A 16,637-nucleotide genomic window follows, 5' to 3' on the forward strand; every position below is an offset into this window, starting at 1 on the left:
AGGTGCAGTATCACCTCCCGATAAATGCCAGGAGAAAACGCATTTGTCTATTTCACAAATCGAAACCTTTGGCCGCGGTTTCTCTCCCTCCCACCCCGGAGAGCCACGCTCTCTCCTTCGGCGTATCCAGGCCCATTTCCATGGGAGGCCTTTGGCAGTTAGCACCGACTTTTGCGGGAGTTAAGTGCAAAGGGAAGATCACTTAATATTAAGGCAGTTTCGTGAATCCACTAATAAAATTAATAGTCTTGTTTGTTTTATCAAAGCCCTTCGTCTTCAGGGGGTTATTTATGATAGGGCTTTTGGGGAGAAAAAAAACTAGACTTTTAGGTTGGCCTAAAAATTAAAAGAAGTCAATATTCTCTTAAAGGTTATCCAAACATTGGTTAAACAAACAAAAAGCAGGCCCAAAGGGTCCAACGGTGACCGTGAGCCGGCTCCCAGGGAAGCGAGCACGCTCGGAGCCACCCGGGGCAGCTTTTTGTTTTAAAGCTTCAAAAGTCCGTAGACATCCTCGAAGCTACACATGATTTAAGGAGGACGGGGCAGTGGGGTGTGGAAGCGGCCAGACTTTCTTTAAAAGTTACTCCTTCCCTCAAGACGGAACAAAAAGGAGCTTCCCGAGGTAGCGAGCGCCCCGGGCAGGGAGCGACCCCCGGAGGGGCCCCGCGCCCTCCCGCCCCTCGGTGCATTTGTGAAATGAACAAACGGCTCCGGCAGAGCCCGCTCGCCCCGCGCCGGGGAACGCGCCCGAGCCCCCACATCGAAGCCATACCTTCTTGTTCTGTAGATCCACAACTTGCCACACCAAGAGAATTAGTTCCCTCTCATCCGAACCCAGTTTAGCCCCATATGCACCAGCTGTTGCCCCAAACAACACCACCAAAGAGTCACTGTGCGAAGCCGTCATGACCACAGGGGGAAACAACTACAATCAAAAGCAGAGGTCAAAAAAAAAAAAAAAAAAAAAAAAAAAAAAAAAGAGGGAAAAAAAAAGCAAAAGAAAGACACACTAACAAACAAGAAAAAAAAAAAACAACCAAAAAATCCCACAAGGCTCACCCCCTACCTCCAAGTAATCAAAGGGAAAAGGAGCGAACAAGAAGTCACAATATAAAGAGGAGAGAAAGAGCTATTTAGGAGGTTGGGTGGTTGAGGGAAAAAAAAAAAAAAAAAATGGAGAAAGAAAGCTCCCATCTCTACCTGTTCCCGGTGATCTCCTTCCCGGGGCGGATTGGGAGGTGAAATTAGCAAACTGTGGGTTTCTTTCCCTCTGACATCATGGCAGAAGCTCAGTCTGGGCTTGGGCTTTTTTTTTTTCTCTCGCTCTCTCTCTTTTTTTTCCTCCTTCCCTCTTCCCCTCTCCTGAGTTACCTGCCCTTGGTGCAGCTCATGTGACTCTAGTCAATCTCCCAAAGGGACAAGGCCATTGGGCCTCTGGAAAAGGTGTAGGAGGGACGGAGGGAGAATCAACGCCTGGCTGATCTGGCCTGATTGGTTTTTGAAGGAGATCAGAGGCAAACTCCCTTTCTCTGTTGAATTCTGCCTGCAGGAAGTGCCTGTACCTGCTTTCGGTTCGGCGGGTGCCGCCCGGCGTGCGGGGCACTCGGGGCTCTGTGCGCTCGGACCCGCGCCCGCTGCGGGGCAAACCTCGGCAACGTCCGAGTACCGTGGCTAAAACACGATTTATGGCTCAGCTTCGAATTCCACGAGAGAAAATTTTCACCTGCCTCTATGTAATTGCCCTTTGTGCACGTTGCTCTGTGTGTATCCAGCTACCGACGCCAATGCTAATGTGTAATGGAAGTGTAGCATTCCACAGGGATTTTTAAGGGATATTACAGGCAGAGAGTGATTTGCAATTTAGGCCCTGTCCTTCATATAGTTTGTAAAGACGGGTCTTCGTAAAACAATTCTTTTTGTTTTGAGAAAGGATGTATCCGGGAAGTTTAGCAAAAACACAGTATAAAAACCTGCATTTTCTCCCCTACAAGTGCTCAGTGAGGAGCTGTCTCCTGGGCATTCACTGCAGTCCAAGATGGGCAGCTTTTGTCCACTCCTCTCTCCTCTTTCACTGGTGAGGCTACCACGGGAAACCTCCACCTAGTTTAGCTGCTATGAAAATACTCCTGCTCAACAGCAGCGGCAATATTTGTAAACATCAGGGACTGAGGAAATGTTCAGAGATATTTTCAAACTCAAATTGATTTTTAAAGCAGAAAAAAAAAAAACATCAAAAGGCTTCTAAACTCTTTTGAAAGTTATTTTTCCTACTGCCACCAATGATGAATGATTTGTAAAGGCCAAATGCTGCAAGTTAGACTAGTCATAATTTTTCTTTTGTTTAATTAAATCTTCAGTTTATACTTCAATGTTAGTGTTTGTTTTGAAATAGAGTTTTTACTGAATGAAAATTGGTGCTGCTATTTAGCTACTGATGTCTTCCCTGGGAAAATGCAGAGCTGGGCATTTAACTGTGACTATCTGATGGCTTAAATTATTAAATCACATTTTTCTCATCTTTCAACCTTCCAATTTTATAATTGATTAATTATAGCAGTTATTATGGACCTCCTTCTGGCAAGCACTGATTCTCCACGCTAACACCACCAGCAAGACTAATTCCATATATTTCAGTGAAAACAAACTACAGTTCAGGGATGTTGATCTTAGAATTCATGTGTTATAAGTATTTATCTGACAGAGGCTATGCAGGAAACCTTGCACAGGTGCATCTCACTGAACATCACAAGGCAGTTAAACACCTCTCAGCTGTTGTCTCTGCGGCTCATGCAGCTGTCTGAGAAGCAATCCTGAAAATATGTTACAGAAAGGCAAATTCTGGAACAGAGATGGAAACTTTAATCTGTAACATGTATATATTTATATATTCAAAATATTTTCAGCATTGTATTTTCTAGCACTGCTGAATTTATGCCACAGCTATATTTTCCTCTGTCAAAGCATTTCCAGAAATTCTTGGTAGAATAAAACCCCATTCATTTTCCTTTTGTTACATCCTTTGGACCTAGTGGTAATGAAACAATCTAACAGTATGTTATTGAGTATGGCATTATTCTTATCCCTGGAGTCTGTAATAAGGACCATAAAAGTGACTGCAAATGTGAGAACTGTTCCTCTTTTCCCAACCTGTTCCCCTCCTCCCAAACTCATACATATATATAGGGGTGTTTGGAGAGAGGCAGTGTTTGTACAGATAAGTGTAAACACAGATTAACTGTAAATACAGATTTTAATTGTAGCTATGTTCACAGAAAAAAATACCAGGCTGTTGCAATTTAGCTGCCTTCATGAGGATGTAATTTTGTAGCCCTAATATGTGAGTACTTAATACATAATGGGGTTTTAATTAGCAGATTTCTATAGAAGATCATACACATGATAAATTCTTGGCCAGGTTGACACATATGCTCATAGGCTCCAGTGAACTTGCTCAGAGAATGCCAATACATATGTACTTGTCTTTAGGATCTAATGTGAAAGAAAAATAATTGTAATTGACTCAGCAACATGTCAGATTAAAGAAGTCCTCCTCAAATCAATGCCAAAGACCCTTGAAAATTTATTTGAAATCTACACATGGTATCGAAGGCTAGTGAGCCCAAAAGCTTCTATGCTTTTTACAAACATATTAGCTCATTCATAAAATGTAGCCTCTCTTCAAGAAAGCCCATCTGTTTTCTACTTTTAGACTATCTTAACTCATATAATTCTACTAAATTACTAATTTATCTGAACTATTCTAGCTAAATAAACCTAAAAAAAAATCTAAAATGTTTTAAAAAACCCTTAAATAAATGCTGGCCTTCCTGCAATATCACACATTGTATGTATCAGATTATACAACTGGGCTTTTCATTCATCTTCTATCCACAACCCTCCCATTCTCTGCCCTGAATTATACTAGCAATCTATTGCTCTAAATAATATAAAGTAATGATATATGTCTCAACAGAACAGCAACAGGATCCAGTTCCTGAAAAACACATGGGACAAGTTCTTTTACACTGAGCATAGAAAAGTTAATTTGTAACCAAGATCTTGCTGAAATAAAGAGTTATTGCTCACCTTTAGCTTTAATCCTGGCAGGTATATTTATAGAGGTACTTGTTTGTAGGCTCCATATGAGGGTAACATCTTATAAATGGAACTGGGTGGAGAAGAAAAGTTTTAAAGATTACACTCATTGTAATGCAAGCTCAGTACTGTGATTATTTTGTTTCTTATTAATCAAGCAATTAAAAACGTAAAATGTTTTACAGTTTTACAGTTAGATCACATGAGAACACTGAAGAGACTCATTAAAAGCATTGTGCTTGAATGGATGAATTTGTAATGGCATTTTCATGGGAAGGGAAGGGAAGGGAAGGGAAGGGAAGGGAAGGGAAGGGAAGGGAAGGGAAGGGAAGGGAAGGGAAGGGAAGGGAAGGGAAGGGAAGGGAAGGGAAGGGAAGGGAAGGGAAGGGAAGGGAAGGGAAGGGAAGGGAACCATCTCTTTTACTACATTATTAAAAATTCCTGTGAACTGAATGTCCTGATGACTGAAGTCCTTTTGTTAAAGGAGTATGAAACTTTGAGACAAGATCTGGAATAATATCCTAGCTGCATTTAGATTTACAGAAATATCTCAATAACCTTTCAAGGAACATGGAAGTTGATAATTTGTTCCAAACTAGTATGATATTGAGAAATTATTTGTTCTCATGAATATTTTACAAATCAGTTAAGAGGAGGAAAATGATGATGATATTTATCCCTGTGAAATTGTTTGAAATACCCTGAAAAAAGTGAATTAACTTTGAAGTTGCCTCTAATTTCAAAATTGGCCATGGTGGCAGGGCAAGGATGTGCACCAAAAGATGTCCAGAGATTTCTTCTAGCTATTTTTTCCTATGATTTTGAGAAACAGAGATATGAAACTGAATAAGTGTGAAGGCTTGGTATTTCTCTGCACAATAGGGATAGTAGTAGTAAATTCTCTGCATGCCTCAGCTTTTCCAAACTGAACTGGCACTGGAAGTAAAAGATCTGTAAGTGATGTGTAAGCGAATGTGAGAAGACATTTAGATCTCATACCCATTCAATCCTTGGCTCCTGGACTGGATTATAAGATACTGCAGCAATATTTGCTGAAGGAGGAGCTTACTGTAACTCCTGAAACATAAACCCATACGTAAAGAATTTTCTGGCATCCTTTCTTTAACAGCAAATGAGTGGGAAAAGACATGGGAACAAGTGCTTAGCAGTGTTCTTTGATTGCTGTCCAGATATTTGGAGAGATCTGATTTTTTGGTCTGCCAGGTAGTTGTGCCATGATTACAATGCACTGTAGCAGCCTTGAAATAATTTCCATTGAGATATCCACAAAAGCTCAGCAATCTGCAGAAGAACTTCAGAACTGTGGTTCCAGTGGATTGTTACCCTGCAAATCCCAGAACCACCAAGCCACACTGGAAGCATTCACTTAGAATCCTGTATCAGTTGGAATTTATTTTTATTGAAATAAAGGTAAGTTAGAACATAAAATTGGTGACTAGACAAGATAAATAAAAATGAAATTACTTCCCCTATCATTTTACATAGCTTCTCTTCTTTATGGGATGACAATCAATGCAGTGGTTTAATCCTACAAAGCTTTTATATGTGCTCAGTTCCCATTGGAGTACTGGTGTGAGTTGTTTAGCCAAGTTTCCCCATATTACACCTACCAGGCTTTTGAAAATCTAAGCATTTACTTTTCCACCAAACTTGTGGACAGACAAAACATGCATGCATAGTAGTGCCTTTCATAAATATTATTATAGATTTACATCAAAGTTAACAGTTTAGAACAAATAAAATGAAATTCCTTTTTCTTTTAATTGGAAATAATGCCATCTGTCAAATAATTTACTGAACAGTTTTCTAGATTTAGAATCACTGAAATGATTGCTGACAGGGTCCTCTGCAAGCCCTCTTGTCCAACACTGGCTTACTGCCAGCACTGCATTGAACCAGCCAGTATTTTGTCCAGCTGTGACTTGGAAGCCTCCAGGGATGACCCATTCCAGTGCTGCACCTCTTTGCTGATGAGAAACTTTCTCCTAGTTGCCAATCTGATCTCACTGCTATATTTTTAAATAATTCACTGCAACTCGTTGAGGCAGGATCTTTAAGCTGTGGCAAATTAGACAAGCCATGTGGTACAATTCCTGTTACCTAATGAGATGAATATGCAAGTACTTCCTGACCCTTTCAATCTACCTTACCTGGGATTCAAAACTGACTTTGTGTGAAGCTCTATTGCCTTTACAATCAGTCTAAACAAATTTTTGTTTCAATTGCTCATTTTTTTTTACTAGACTCAACTACAGTATAATATGAGAAAGAAAATTCAAAGGCAAATATCCTTTTTGTGGCAGGTTTTTAAGCAAGACTGATGTTCAGTCTTAGATCAGAACACTTCTATATACTAATCCATTCTCTCTTTGCCCATTGAAAGGATATAGCAGTTTACAAGTCTGTTGGTGTGGCAGAATATCCAACATTAAAAAATTTGCTTTTTAATGAGAAAGTTAATCTAGTGAAGAATTTGTTACATAAGCTATAAAGGAAAGAAATTCCATTACCAACATTCTTGCTACTATCACTATTGTCCTAGTGAAAGGAGTAAAAAATAAATTAATAACACCATAAACTGCAATAGCTAAAAGCCAAAATGCTCTCTGTTATTCACTAGTATTTACATGCAATTAAATAGAATAATCTTCTGAATTTATAAATAATAGATTTTAAAATTGCGCATTCATGGTTCAACAGGATAAAGTTATATTCTTTGGGAAAAGATCAAGAGTTTAACTCCTCTTAATAGTAAATGAGAATGACCTAATATCTACATAAAGCATTTAATTTGGGCAATTGTACTTCATATTTTAACAGACCAGCTCAGAGACTTTCAGTCATAGGAGTAGCAAGACAGGAAATTCAGTAGTGCTTTACCCTTATAGAAACCTTCTGTAACACTCCTTCAATGAATAAATGATATTCAGCCTGTCATATTCCCATACATAAATGCATTCACACTGTGCAGCTAGAAAGTTCTCAGAAGTTCAATGAAACACAAAATCACTGATTTTGCAGAGTGAAAAGTGGCCACAGCCATCTGGAACACTGGATTCCAGTCACACATTTGCAGTCACCTCTGCATGTAAACACAAAAGCCAAACAGACAGCACAAGAAATGTAAAGGCCGTTATCTGCAGCAAAAGATCTGCATGCTCCACACTGCTCTCACTCACTGAGAGCTGATAATCAGTGCTGCAAGGCACCATGATGAAAGAAGTGATCATCAAATACAAAGGACTGTATATACTGAAACTCCAAGTTATTCAACGAAAAACAACTGTAACATTTACATAATTAATGACAAATTTATGCAGGTTACATCTTCTCAAGCTTTACTGAAAACTGGTTGATACTGGTCTCTCTCATGAGATTACCTTGGCAGAAATCACTAATCTCTGTCTGTTTATTCAGATTGTGCCACAAACTCTCAGCTGACATAAAAACCTTGATAAAAAAGGAAGGTGTGTTCCTATAATATTTAACTGCCCTGATATTTTAACCTGTCTCTTCATTAGAATTTAATTAAACTTATTCCACATACAGGTATGCTAATACACTTTTTTTCTCACCACAGTATAAACAGAAGTAAAATATAAATGCAAAACATAAGCAAAACGTAACCATCTGTTGAAGTACTTGGGCTCTGAGAATATTTCATCAAAGTATTTTGTATAATAAATTGATGAATGCAATTATGTGCAACCAAAATAGACATGATTGTACCTATAATTCAATGATTTCCTGATCTTTCATCTTGATTATGGTTATTTTGCTTCACTTCACTTCTAACAGCCATTGTTACATACCTAAGATCTGACAAGGGGATTTCACAAGGGACACATCGTGTCCTATTCTATCCAACACAGGGATGGCATCATTTCCCCAGAGAAACAGACCTGTCAGTGTTTGTTTTTTTTTTTTTTTTTTGTATTTCTGTTTTCACTGCCCTGTCTTGAAAGTACAAGGTCTTTAAAAAGTCTTGTCTGACTCATGACTACCAGCCTCTAGCAGAACTAATGCCAATTTCTAGGAAGATTAGATGACTTTGTTTTCTACTCTACCATTTGCAGCTTGATAAGACAACCACAGATTTTGCAAAGTCATCTGATTTTTTTCTACAGCACCTCTAAATGCAATTGTTTGCATGGAAGTCTCTAGTTCACATTGAACTGTATTATATAGTTACAGTCATGTCAGTAGAATCATCAGATCTTCACTTAAATAAATTTCCCTGTTCTATTCAACAAATGCTCTTTTCACTTTAACCTCTGAGCGTGATTAAACAAGTACCTCTCTTCCTTGGGCCTGATGCTGGATCCTACTGTGGAAGTAAGATAGAAGTAATGTCCCTACAGACACATCTGGCTGATACAGGAGAATGATATGGTTTCCTGAGAAGAAATATTCTCAGAGGAACGTATTGCACAATCAGTAAATGTATTCAGACAGAAAGGAGACAGGTATACCTAGATTATTCCTTTTGGCATGCTGTAGAAATTTTAAATTTAAGACGCCATATGATGCAATTCAGTGCATTTTATCACTTAATAACTATAGAATTGCTTTATAAGCACAGATAATGACTAAGCACATGCAAGCAGGTGCAATTCCCTTCCCAGCAAGTTGGAGTTGTGATAATATACCCTGACAGAGCTGTTTCATAAGTGCCAGTACTACCTCACCTCCTTTTCACAACCCTCTGCTAATGTGGCACACCCTTGTTTGACAGGAAATGTCACCTTGTGTTCAGTCATTCCTTGTTTTCCTCAAATAATTATTTCAACCATGGTGTCACACAGTTAACATATATTAAGATTTTACCTTTTCTACACTGAAATACTTGGTGGTGAGGAGAAAAAGAGAGCCCTGGGGCACAGGAGAGGAAGTTACCTGGCACATTCTGGGAGTGGCTCTGCAGTGGCTTGGGCGAATGCACCGATGATAAGGCTCTGGCTCTAGGTGAAGTAGATGTCCAGGACATAACTAACTTTAACTACTCCTTTCCAGACTCAAGTGCTCTACTTTGTGTGAGGAGGGAGTCTGAGGAGTCCGATCCTCTATTGTCTAAAGTGCAGTAATTCCTTCATTGCTTGAGTTATCCTGGAAAAAGCAAGACTCATGGGAATGGGCAAACAAGGGGGCACTTCTGCCTGCTAGGTCATGAATCCGTGGCTTTAGGGCACATCAAGCTTTGCTAGGGCCAGGTACCGCTGAATACCTGCAGCCTCACTAGGGGCAGTCAGACCAGCTGTCACTGTCACACCGAGTCACCATGGGCAGCATTTTACACCTACTCTATATAGATGTAAGCTTGTGACATCAGGTTTTCCTGTCTCTTCAAAACTATGGACTACATTCTATCTATGCAGGAATCCCTATCAGAGAACGTATAAAACATCAAGTTTTTGATAAATTAATGTATAAATTCCTCCTTTTCTCACAACACTGACTTTTAAAAACTGACTTTGCAAACTGTTTAAAAAACATTTTATATTTTGTACTGCTATCAAAAGCACAGGATTTATCTTTCCAAACCTTGTGAATCTTTTTGGTTTAGGGGAGCAAAGTGGAGCCCACCACCTTCAATCAAAGACTGGCTGTTTCAATCAAAGATGTGAATAGCTTGCATTCTCAACTTTTGATTTCCACAAAGCGTGTTTGTTTTACTTAAGGCTAGCAGTCCCTGTTGCCAAGGTATTGCTAGGGAGCAAAGCCACACCTTTATGAATATACTTAGCACTTCCTGCTCTGTGCAGCCTTAAAAGCAGTCTCCCCTACTCCAGAGAGATAATTGGAGGTTAAAACAACATAAACATCTACATCTTAAGATCTTGCCTGGCTGGCAAAGCCACCTGTCTTTGTGCTCTTGTTAAATAGTTCACACAAGGTCTTGGGGAAGTATTTACCATAAGATGTGTTTTTCAGAAGAATTCCTTGTTTGGGGTGGTGATAATATGTTTCTTACCCTTTCATCCCTTTAACTCCAGAGCTTCCATTGGTGGCTGCTTTGTGACAGAAGAAAATGAATTGGTGGGTCCCTCTGAAATCCCTCTGGGCTGCTCCAGATGCTGTAGGCTGACTGGTAGCTCCAGCACACAGGGTAAGGGTTCATTATTTATAATATATGTAAACAACCCTCTCAGTGCTCTGAGGCAGCACCATGGTGTAATTGCTAGATCACTTGCATTCTCCTTTTCCTGCTTCATCTGTAATTTAAATTATTATATGGAAGGATCTGTCAGTCCTGTTGATGCTCAGTAATTACATCAACCTCCGGAAGTTGTGTTTGCTGTTTGTTTGGGGTTTTTAACATAGTTTACTTAAAGAAGCAACTTTTTATCACACACCCACTTGGTGCTGAAAAACAAATCTAAGCACAGAACTCATTGCTGAAACTCAAGCTGGCTAAAAATGCCTAAAGAAGGCAGAAAATTCATATCAGGAACATTCTTACTGATGAATCAGTCCCACAGTTTCATTGATTTCCCTCTTTATCCTTTCCTCTTCTGCAGTGTATTAAAACTATCTTGTGTTCTATTGTCACTGCATACTGCAAAGGGGACTTCAGGCTCCCACTAAACATTTCTTACAGTTTTCATGGCATGTTCTAAATGATAGCAGCTCCTAAGGCTTGGGTGGATAGTAGGGATGATTAGTAAGATACAGTTACTGGCACAGCAGCAAGGTGGAGTAGGTGTGAGTAATTGTATTCTGTGGGAACTTAATCAGAAGCATTTGGGTCATGGGCATTAAAGTATTTTGTATTCCCAGCATTTCTAAGAAAGGACAGAAAACCAACAGCATCTTAGTGCAAGTTTCCTTAAGGATTTCTGTACAGAGGAAGATACAGGCAACAATAGAAAACTAAAAATTTGCAATCAGTTACTTTATTGCTTTTTTTTTTTTTTTGAGAATGAAATCTGCAGTGCACATTAGAATGATGTAGACTCAAATGCAATGGGAAAGGATTCTCACTTGCGCTCTTAGAACTTGTACAGACCTAAAAGCACTACATGGAACAGACAATGCATTTGAGGATGCAGCTTCATTGCTTCAAAGGAATAGCAGTCTCCATAATAGTCCCAACATTTTATTGGGGGGCAGAGAAAGAGGAGAAGGAGGTTGGGAGCATACACATAATGAAACTAAACTAGTGGGTGTAAAGTGACAGCCAGTTTCATTTATTTGCACAGTTTATCTATAGTAGCAACCAAAGCCCCAGAAGGCAAACAGCCTGGACAGCTGGTGTGGAAGAATGGATTCCACAGCTCTGCAAGGATTTCATGTGAAGCAATACCCTCTTACTGGGATTAGCTGCCTTACTCAAGACCAGCCTCAAAAGGATTTACAAATCCACTATGTACCCTGATTCAGAGTCATACAGTAACCTCTTCATTGTTGTGTGGACAATATGCTGCATCAGAGAGACTGGGTATTCTTCTCCTATGTAGATGAGAAACACCTCTTCCTTAGAAAAATCATAAGGGACTGATAATATGGGGATTAAGCAGGCAGGATTACATAGTCTCAACTGAAAAAATAGTGTATGACAACTAGCAAAAAACTAAGTCCCTTTCAGGAAAAGGGATTATTAAGTCAAAAGTTCTACAAGTCAGACCTACAGTTCCTGGCTCTTGGGCAACAAGTATTTGTTGTCAAATGCTGTTATTTAATATAAAAATGTGCTCTCTTCCATCTTCATGTGCCTTTTCACAACACAATCAAGGCTAAGAGACAAAAAGCATTTATAACATTTCAACAGGGAACTCAGTTTGAGGGAAAGGATGGGCACGGAAATGCTCTTAAATTCATAAAACCACAGTTCCTACCTTTATTTTTAATATGAAACAAGAAAATGAATTGAAATGTTGTAAAGTATCAAGAAAAATCAGTATGGGCACGAAACACTGAGGAGTTTATTTGATCTACTGTCCTTGACTGAGACAAAAGACAGTAATTTCAAGAGCATTGTTTATATATGAAAGAAAATCAGAGATCAGGGATCTATTTGTTTCTTTAGCCCTTTAGAGAATAAAGGCATAGACAGCTTGAACTGCTTCAATTGCTTCAACATCAAATTTCAAAGAATTAAAACATAAAAGTTCAGTTTCCTAATCTATTTCCTGAATTAAAATACATCTTTCGTACAAGGCAATATTAACATTTGGATAGCAAGCTCATCAAAACACATGATCCCACATTACAGATAAATATGGATGTATAGCTACATGCATATATACATAGATCCTTTGTTACATATTCATTTTCATTCCTCACCTTTCTGTTCCCTAAGTGTTTTCAAGTTCGGGCCAAAGGATATACTTGATCTGGTCTCATTTAGCATTTCTGACTTCCTTAATCTTCTTTTAGTTCATCTTTTTCTATCCTTTCTCTCAAGTATCTGAAAATGCAGAACATTAGCTGAGTACATAGCAATACAGAATAATCAAATGTCTGTAGAGATCACAGCTTTCCCACAATAGTATTACAAGTACAGATTCAATACATATTTCACACATCACTCACAAATTGCTGTCTCCCCCCTGCTCTCCAGTGAAAGGAAGCAACACTTCAAAGAAAAACTGCCTTAGTAGTGTGAAATTTACATCTTCTATAATGCCATTTATACTTAATTTCACATTTGATTTGAGAGTGACTCTGTCATTTTCCTACCAGCAGTAGATATGATTATTTTTAAGGAATGACTGCATAGGAGAAACATGCTCTTTTCACATAAGTGGTTCTTTATGATACCTTTCCTCCACCCCTCCCAGCAGTGCCTTCATGTTTAAGCAGCTTCACTCTGAAGTTACTTATAGCTATGCAACTTTTGCTCATTGTAGCCCTTAATAATTGCTTTCAGCCTGGATAATGCTGTTGCCATATACTCTGTGTAAGGCTGCACCTTAAACAGCTAATAAAATGAAGTTCATGTCAGAACAGCAAGGATTACTTCTGAACTGCTTGACTCAACACAATGTGTTGATAGGCTGGTTATGAATAACAAGTGCTGCACAGGAGGGTTCTATAAGCTCTTCTGTTTTTCTCCTCATTACTCCTCCTCTGTGTAACACACACCAACATATGGCCAGAGCTGGATTCCATGTGCCTCACTTTGATATCCTTGATATACAAAAGGCATGACTGGCAGAAGAGCCTCTGAGATTCAGGACTCAGGATATCTACTCCCACTTGACAATAGCATGAAATTATATTTTAGCCTTAATGCTGAAGACATCCTCTCAGCAAGGCTTTTGGAAAGGGATAAGGATATACCACCATTGATATACCACCAATTCTGTGTGTATCAAGCCAATCCAGCATCAAGCTTTAGTCCAAAGCTGGATCATGAATGAATTTTTGTAAAAATTCCAAATGTGATGTAAACTGCATTCCTGCAAAAGATTTGGAATTTCTTAGCATTTGCATGGTTTCTCAAGAAGTTTCACTGGAACATGACAGGTAGCAGCTGTGAAGGCAGCATCCAGCAAAGAGCTAACTTGTTGTTTCCTGTTAACCAGACTCAATAGAAATCAGCAAATAAAAGACTCCCCTGGGCCTTGTACAAATTAATTTACTACATGAGTAGAACATGAGTGAATTCCTGTTGAAAGTTAAAGCAAAAGCTTTATTGTCATTACTTTTTATATTAATTTGCCATATTATACTTCCTGGAATCTGGATCCATTCTGAATAAAGAATGTATTGCTAGTGTCATATTCAATGTGACCTATTCCTTTGCAATATTTAGATGCATTTAATTTCACCACAAAAAGTTATGCAGTGATTGCAGGTTTTAAGGACATCTGTTATATTTGTCTTCATTTTCATTTTGAACTTTCCATAACTTTGTGTCCTTTGCCCACTGCTAAAGGGTAGAATTGTATTAATGGAACATAACTGTTATTTATCCTCTGCAAGGCCACACACTACTTAGGTATGAGTCAAATATTCTCTAGAGAGCTGCATTTCTGTTTGGCCGTGTAAATACAAACCTCTTCCATGAGATGCTCTAGAAAAAGGGAGTGAGACAGTGCCCCAGAGCAGTGCTCTGCAGTTACTGCTTTACCTTCAAATCAAATGTTATCAATTCAATCAACATCTCATACTGAATTTTCTTCTCTGTAATCATTCATAAATAATCCTAGTTGTATGTTGTTCAAGAAATAGTAGAAGTAACATTAAGCTATACCTCAACTAATTTTATGGTGAGCTGAGCTGATCTAACACCATTCAGATTTGAAAAGTCAATCTTATATGATGAACTTCATGTGAAGAGATTCTAGCTTTTGTTTATTTCACAAAGTATTCTAAAAGAAATCTCTGCTCAGAGTTGTGCAACATCTTCTGCCTCCTCTTTCTCTTTGCTTCCTTCAACTTAATTCTCACAATTCTCCTTAATGTCCTGGGAAGACTTGACAGTCAAATTTTACCCAGTGATTAGACTTTTCACTTTCCCTCCAGATTTGTGTGTTCTCTGGGCCAATTTGAATTTTTTACCCTGGAGAGGAATATCAAAACAAGTAGGTGTATCTGAAACTTACACTAGGCATGTTCAAACAGTAATGAGTCTCACACTTCTTTTGCACTACAAAGAAAACCACAGGATAATATACTCATCCAATTTTAAGTATAAAATATGTATGTTTATATACATATAATAAGGACATGTGGGAATCTGATACAAGACTTTCATAATATAGAGGTGATAGACAAAAGCCTCAAAGAGGCCTTGGATATTCTTCCCCTTTCCTTTTTTAAATGGGCATTTTTCTTTATAGCCCACCCAGAAATAGGTCACCATTGAAAATGTTCTTGGGCAGTGACTGCACAATAAACCCATAGCAAGAGAACAAACATACTCCTGCACCACTGTACAGTTTGTCTCAATGAGGCAGGAGGGACAAAAGAATATTTTAATTTGTTAGAAAAGAAAAAAATCTGAGTATTTGACATCAAATACAGTTCAAAAAAACAAAAATAGAGAAAGATTTACAGTCCATAAGAACATTCAGCAGTAGCAGTATCTGTTAATAAAAACACTATGTCCTGTGGTTAAATGGTTAAATGTCAATTTATCTGTTCAGTGTAGCTTACATTTTTACTTTTAACCCTCCCAGCTGAGTAATAGAGCATCCACTGCTTGAACATTTTCTGTTATGTAGATCATGTACTCAAGCAATGATGCAGAAGCAAAACACAAATCGGTTCTCATGTGGCGTAAAGCTAACAATTTTTCATATTTTGTGTGACTTGTAGCTAGCTAACACAGAAGTATATTTGAATAGCTGGCCTGGCAAAGACCTATTCAGCCTCAGAGCAGGGAAAATGTTTCCAGACCCGGTACAGATCAACAGTCGTGTGTGACAACATATTCAACAGTCTCAGCAGCATTGCTGAGAGAGTGCTGGACTAGCATTTATGGAACTGCTAAATTCACAGTGAACTGATGCACTGCTCTGCCACTTTTCCTCTTAGTGAGCATGATAAGATGACTGCAAAACTGGCTGAGGGTGTTTAAGTCTCTTTGTGTTTTGTTTCATTGCATCGTAGAACTAAGGGGAATGTCTAAAATTTTGTTATTGAGATAATACCTAAGTCTAAAACTTTATTGGTTTAAATAGATAACAGACAACAGGCTCACATGACTACCTGCAAATTTGAGTTAATTCTGAACTTAAACTCTGTTCAGAAAAATCTGAAATTTGACACATGCCTTTTCAAGTAAATCTTCTGAACACAACTTTTGTAGTATTTAACTGCAGCTAAGCTGGTTTAACAGCCTAGCATTGCCAGAAGTGGGAAGCCCTTGTTGTTTCCCCACACTTCTTTTTCCCAGATTCCTATGTCCCATCTCTTTGTACCTGTTGGAGTTGTGGTCAGACTCTGGCTGAGCCAAAACCACTTGTTAATTCACCAGTAAAACCCCTTTTGAACACCAACCAGACTGACTGAGCTCTGCTACAGCCAGAGCCTACATAAACAGAGGGGCCACAGTCAGGAGGGAGAAAAAAAGAGTCTCCTTTTAGCAAACCATAAGACTGGCCAAAACCTCCCTTTCATTACTTACACAATGTAAAAAGCTGATTTAGTGTTTTTTACCAGGGGTTTAGAACTTGTTTTGGCAAGTAAATTTTTTGGGGAATTTTTAGACGCCTTGACTCCCTAACTATTCTTTAGTTAAACTAAGTCACAGTTTCACAACTTTTTTTTCTTTTGACAGTTGGCTGGGACCAAAAATGCCATTTTAACTATAAGCTGCTTTCACAAGTACTGCTGTGAAGAGGAATCACCATATCATGCCCCTACAGGGTCCTTCAAACAAATACTTTAGCATGACAACAATGTAATCACAGACTTCCTTAAGGAAATTCCTTGGCTGAAGTGCTGTGGCATTCATTTTCATCAGTTTAGTGCAGACCATATTGATCTAAAGACAGAATAATAATGTACTTCAGATGCAGGTACAGAAGGAAACAAAACAATAAAGTGACAGTAAGCATCCAAATTCT

General features: G+C 38.6%; 1 protein-coding gene and 1 long non-coding RNA gene across 4 annotated transcripts in view; both read right to left on the minus strand.

The window, feature by feature from the left end:
* Positions 1 to 2,317, minus strand: part of ESRP2 (epithelial splicing regulatory protein 2) — a 42,811-nt gene extending 40,494 nt beyond the window's left edge. For all 3 annotated transcript variants that reach the window (XM_031505836.2, XM_021535251.2, XM_021535250.2), the window contains exons 1-2: positions 1,204 to 2,317; positions 776 to 928 (exon numbers count right to left, since the gene is read on the minus strand). In XM_031505836.2, the coding sequence (XP_031361696.2) occupies positions 776 to 910 (135 nt within the window). In that variant the 5' untranslated portion in view covers positions 911 to 928; positions 1,204 to 2,317. The remainder of the gene's footprint in view (positions 1 to 775; positions 929 to 1,203) is intronic.
* Positions 2,318 to 2,381: 64 nt separating this feature from the next.
* LOC110473029 (uncharacterized) lies at positions 2,382 to 12,505 on the minus strand. Its single transcript, XR_013340730.1, has 3 exons — positions 12,403 to 12,505; positions 4,090 to 4,171; positions 2,382 to 3,492 (listed from the first exon to the last, which is right to left on the minus strand). It is a non-coding gene; the product is annotated as an uncharacterized LOC110473029 (long non-coding RNA).
* Between the last annotated feature and the right edge of the window lie 4,132 nt (positions 12,506 to 16,637).

The sequence above is a fragment of the Lonchura striata genome, chromosome 13, assembly GCF_046129695.1.
Source record: "Lonchura striata isolate bLonStr1 chromosome 13, bLonStr1.mat, whole genome shotgun sequence".
NCBI lineage: Eukaryota > Metazoa > Chordata > Aves > Passeriformes > Estrildidae > Lonchura > Lonchura striata.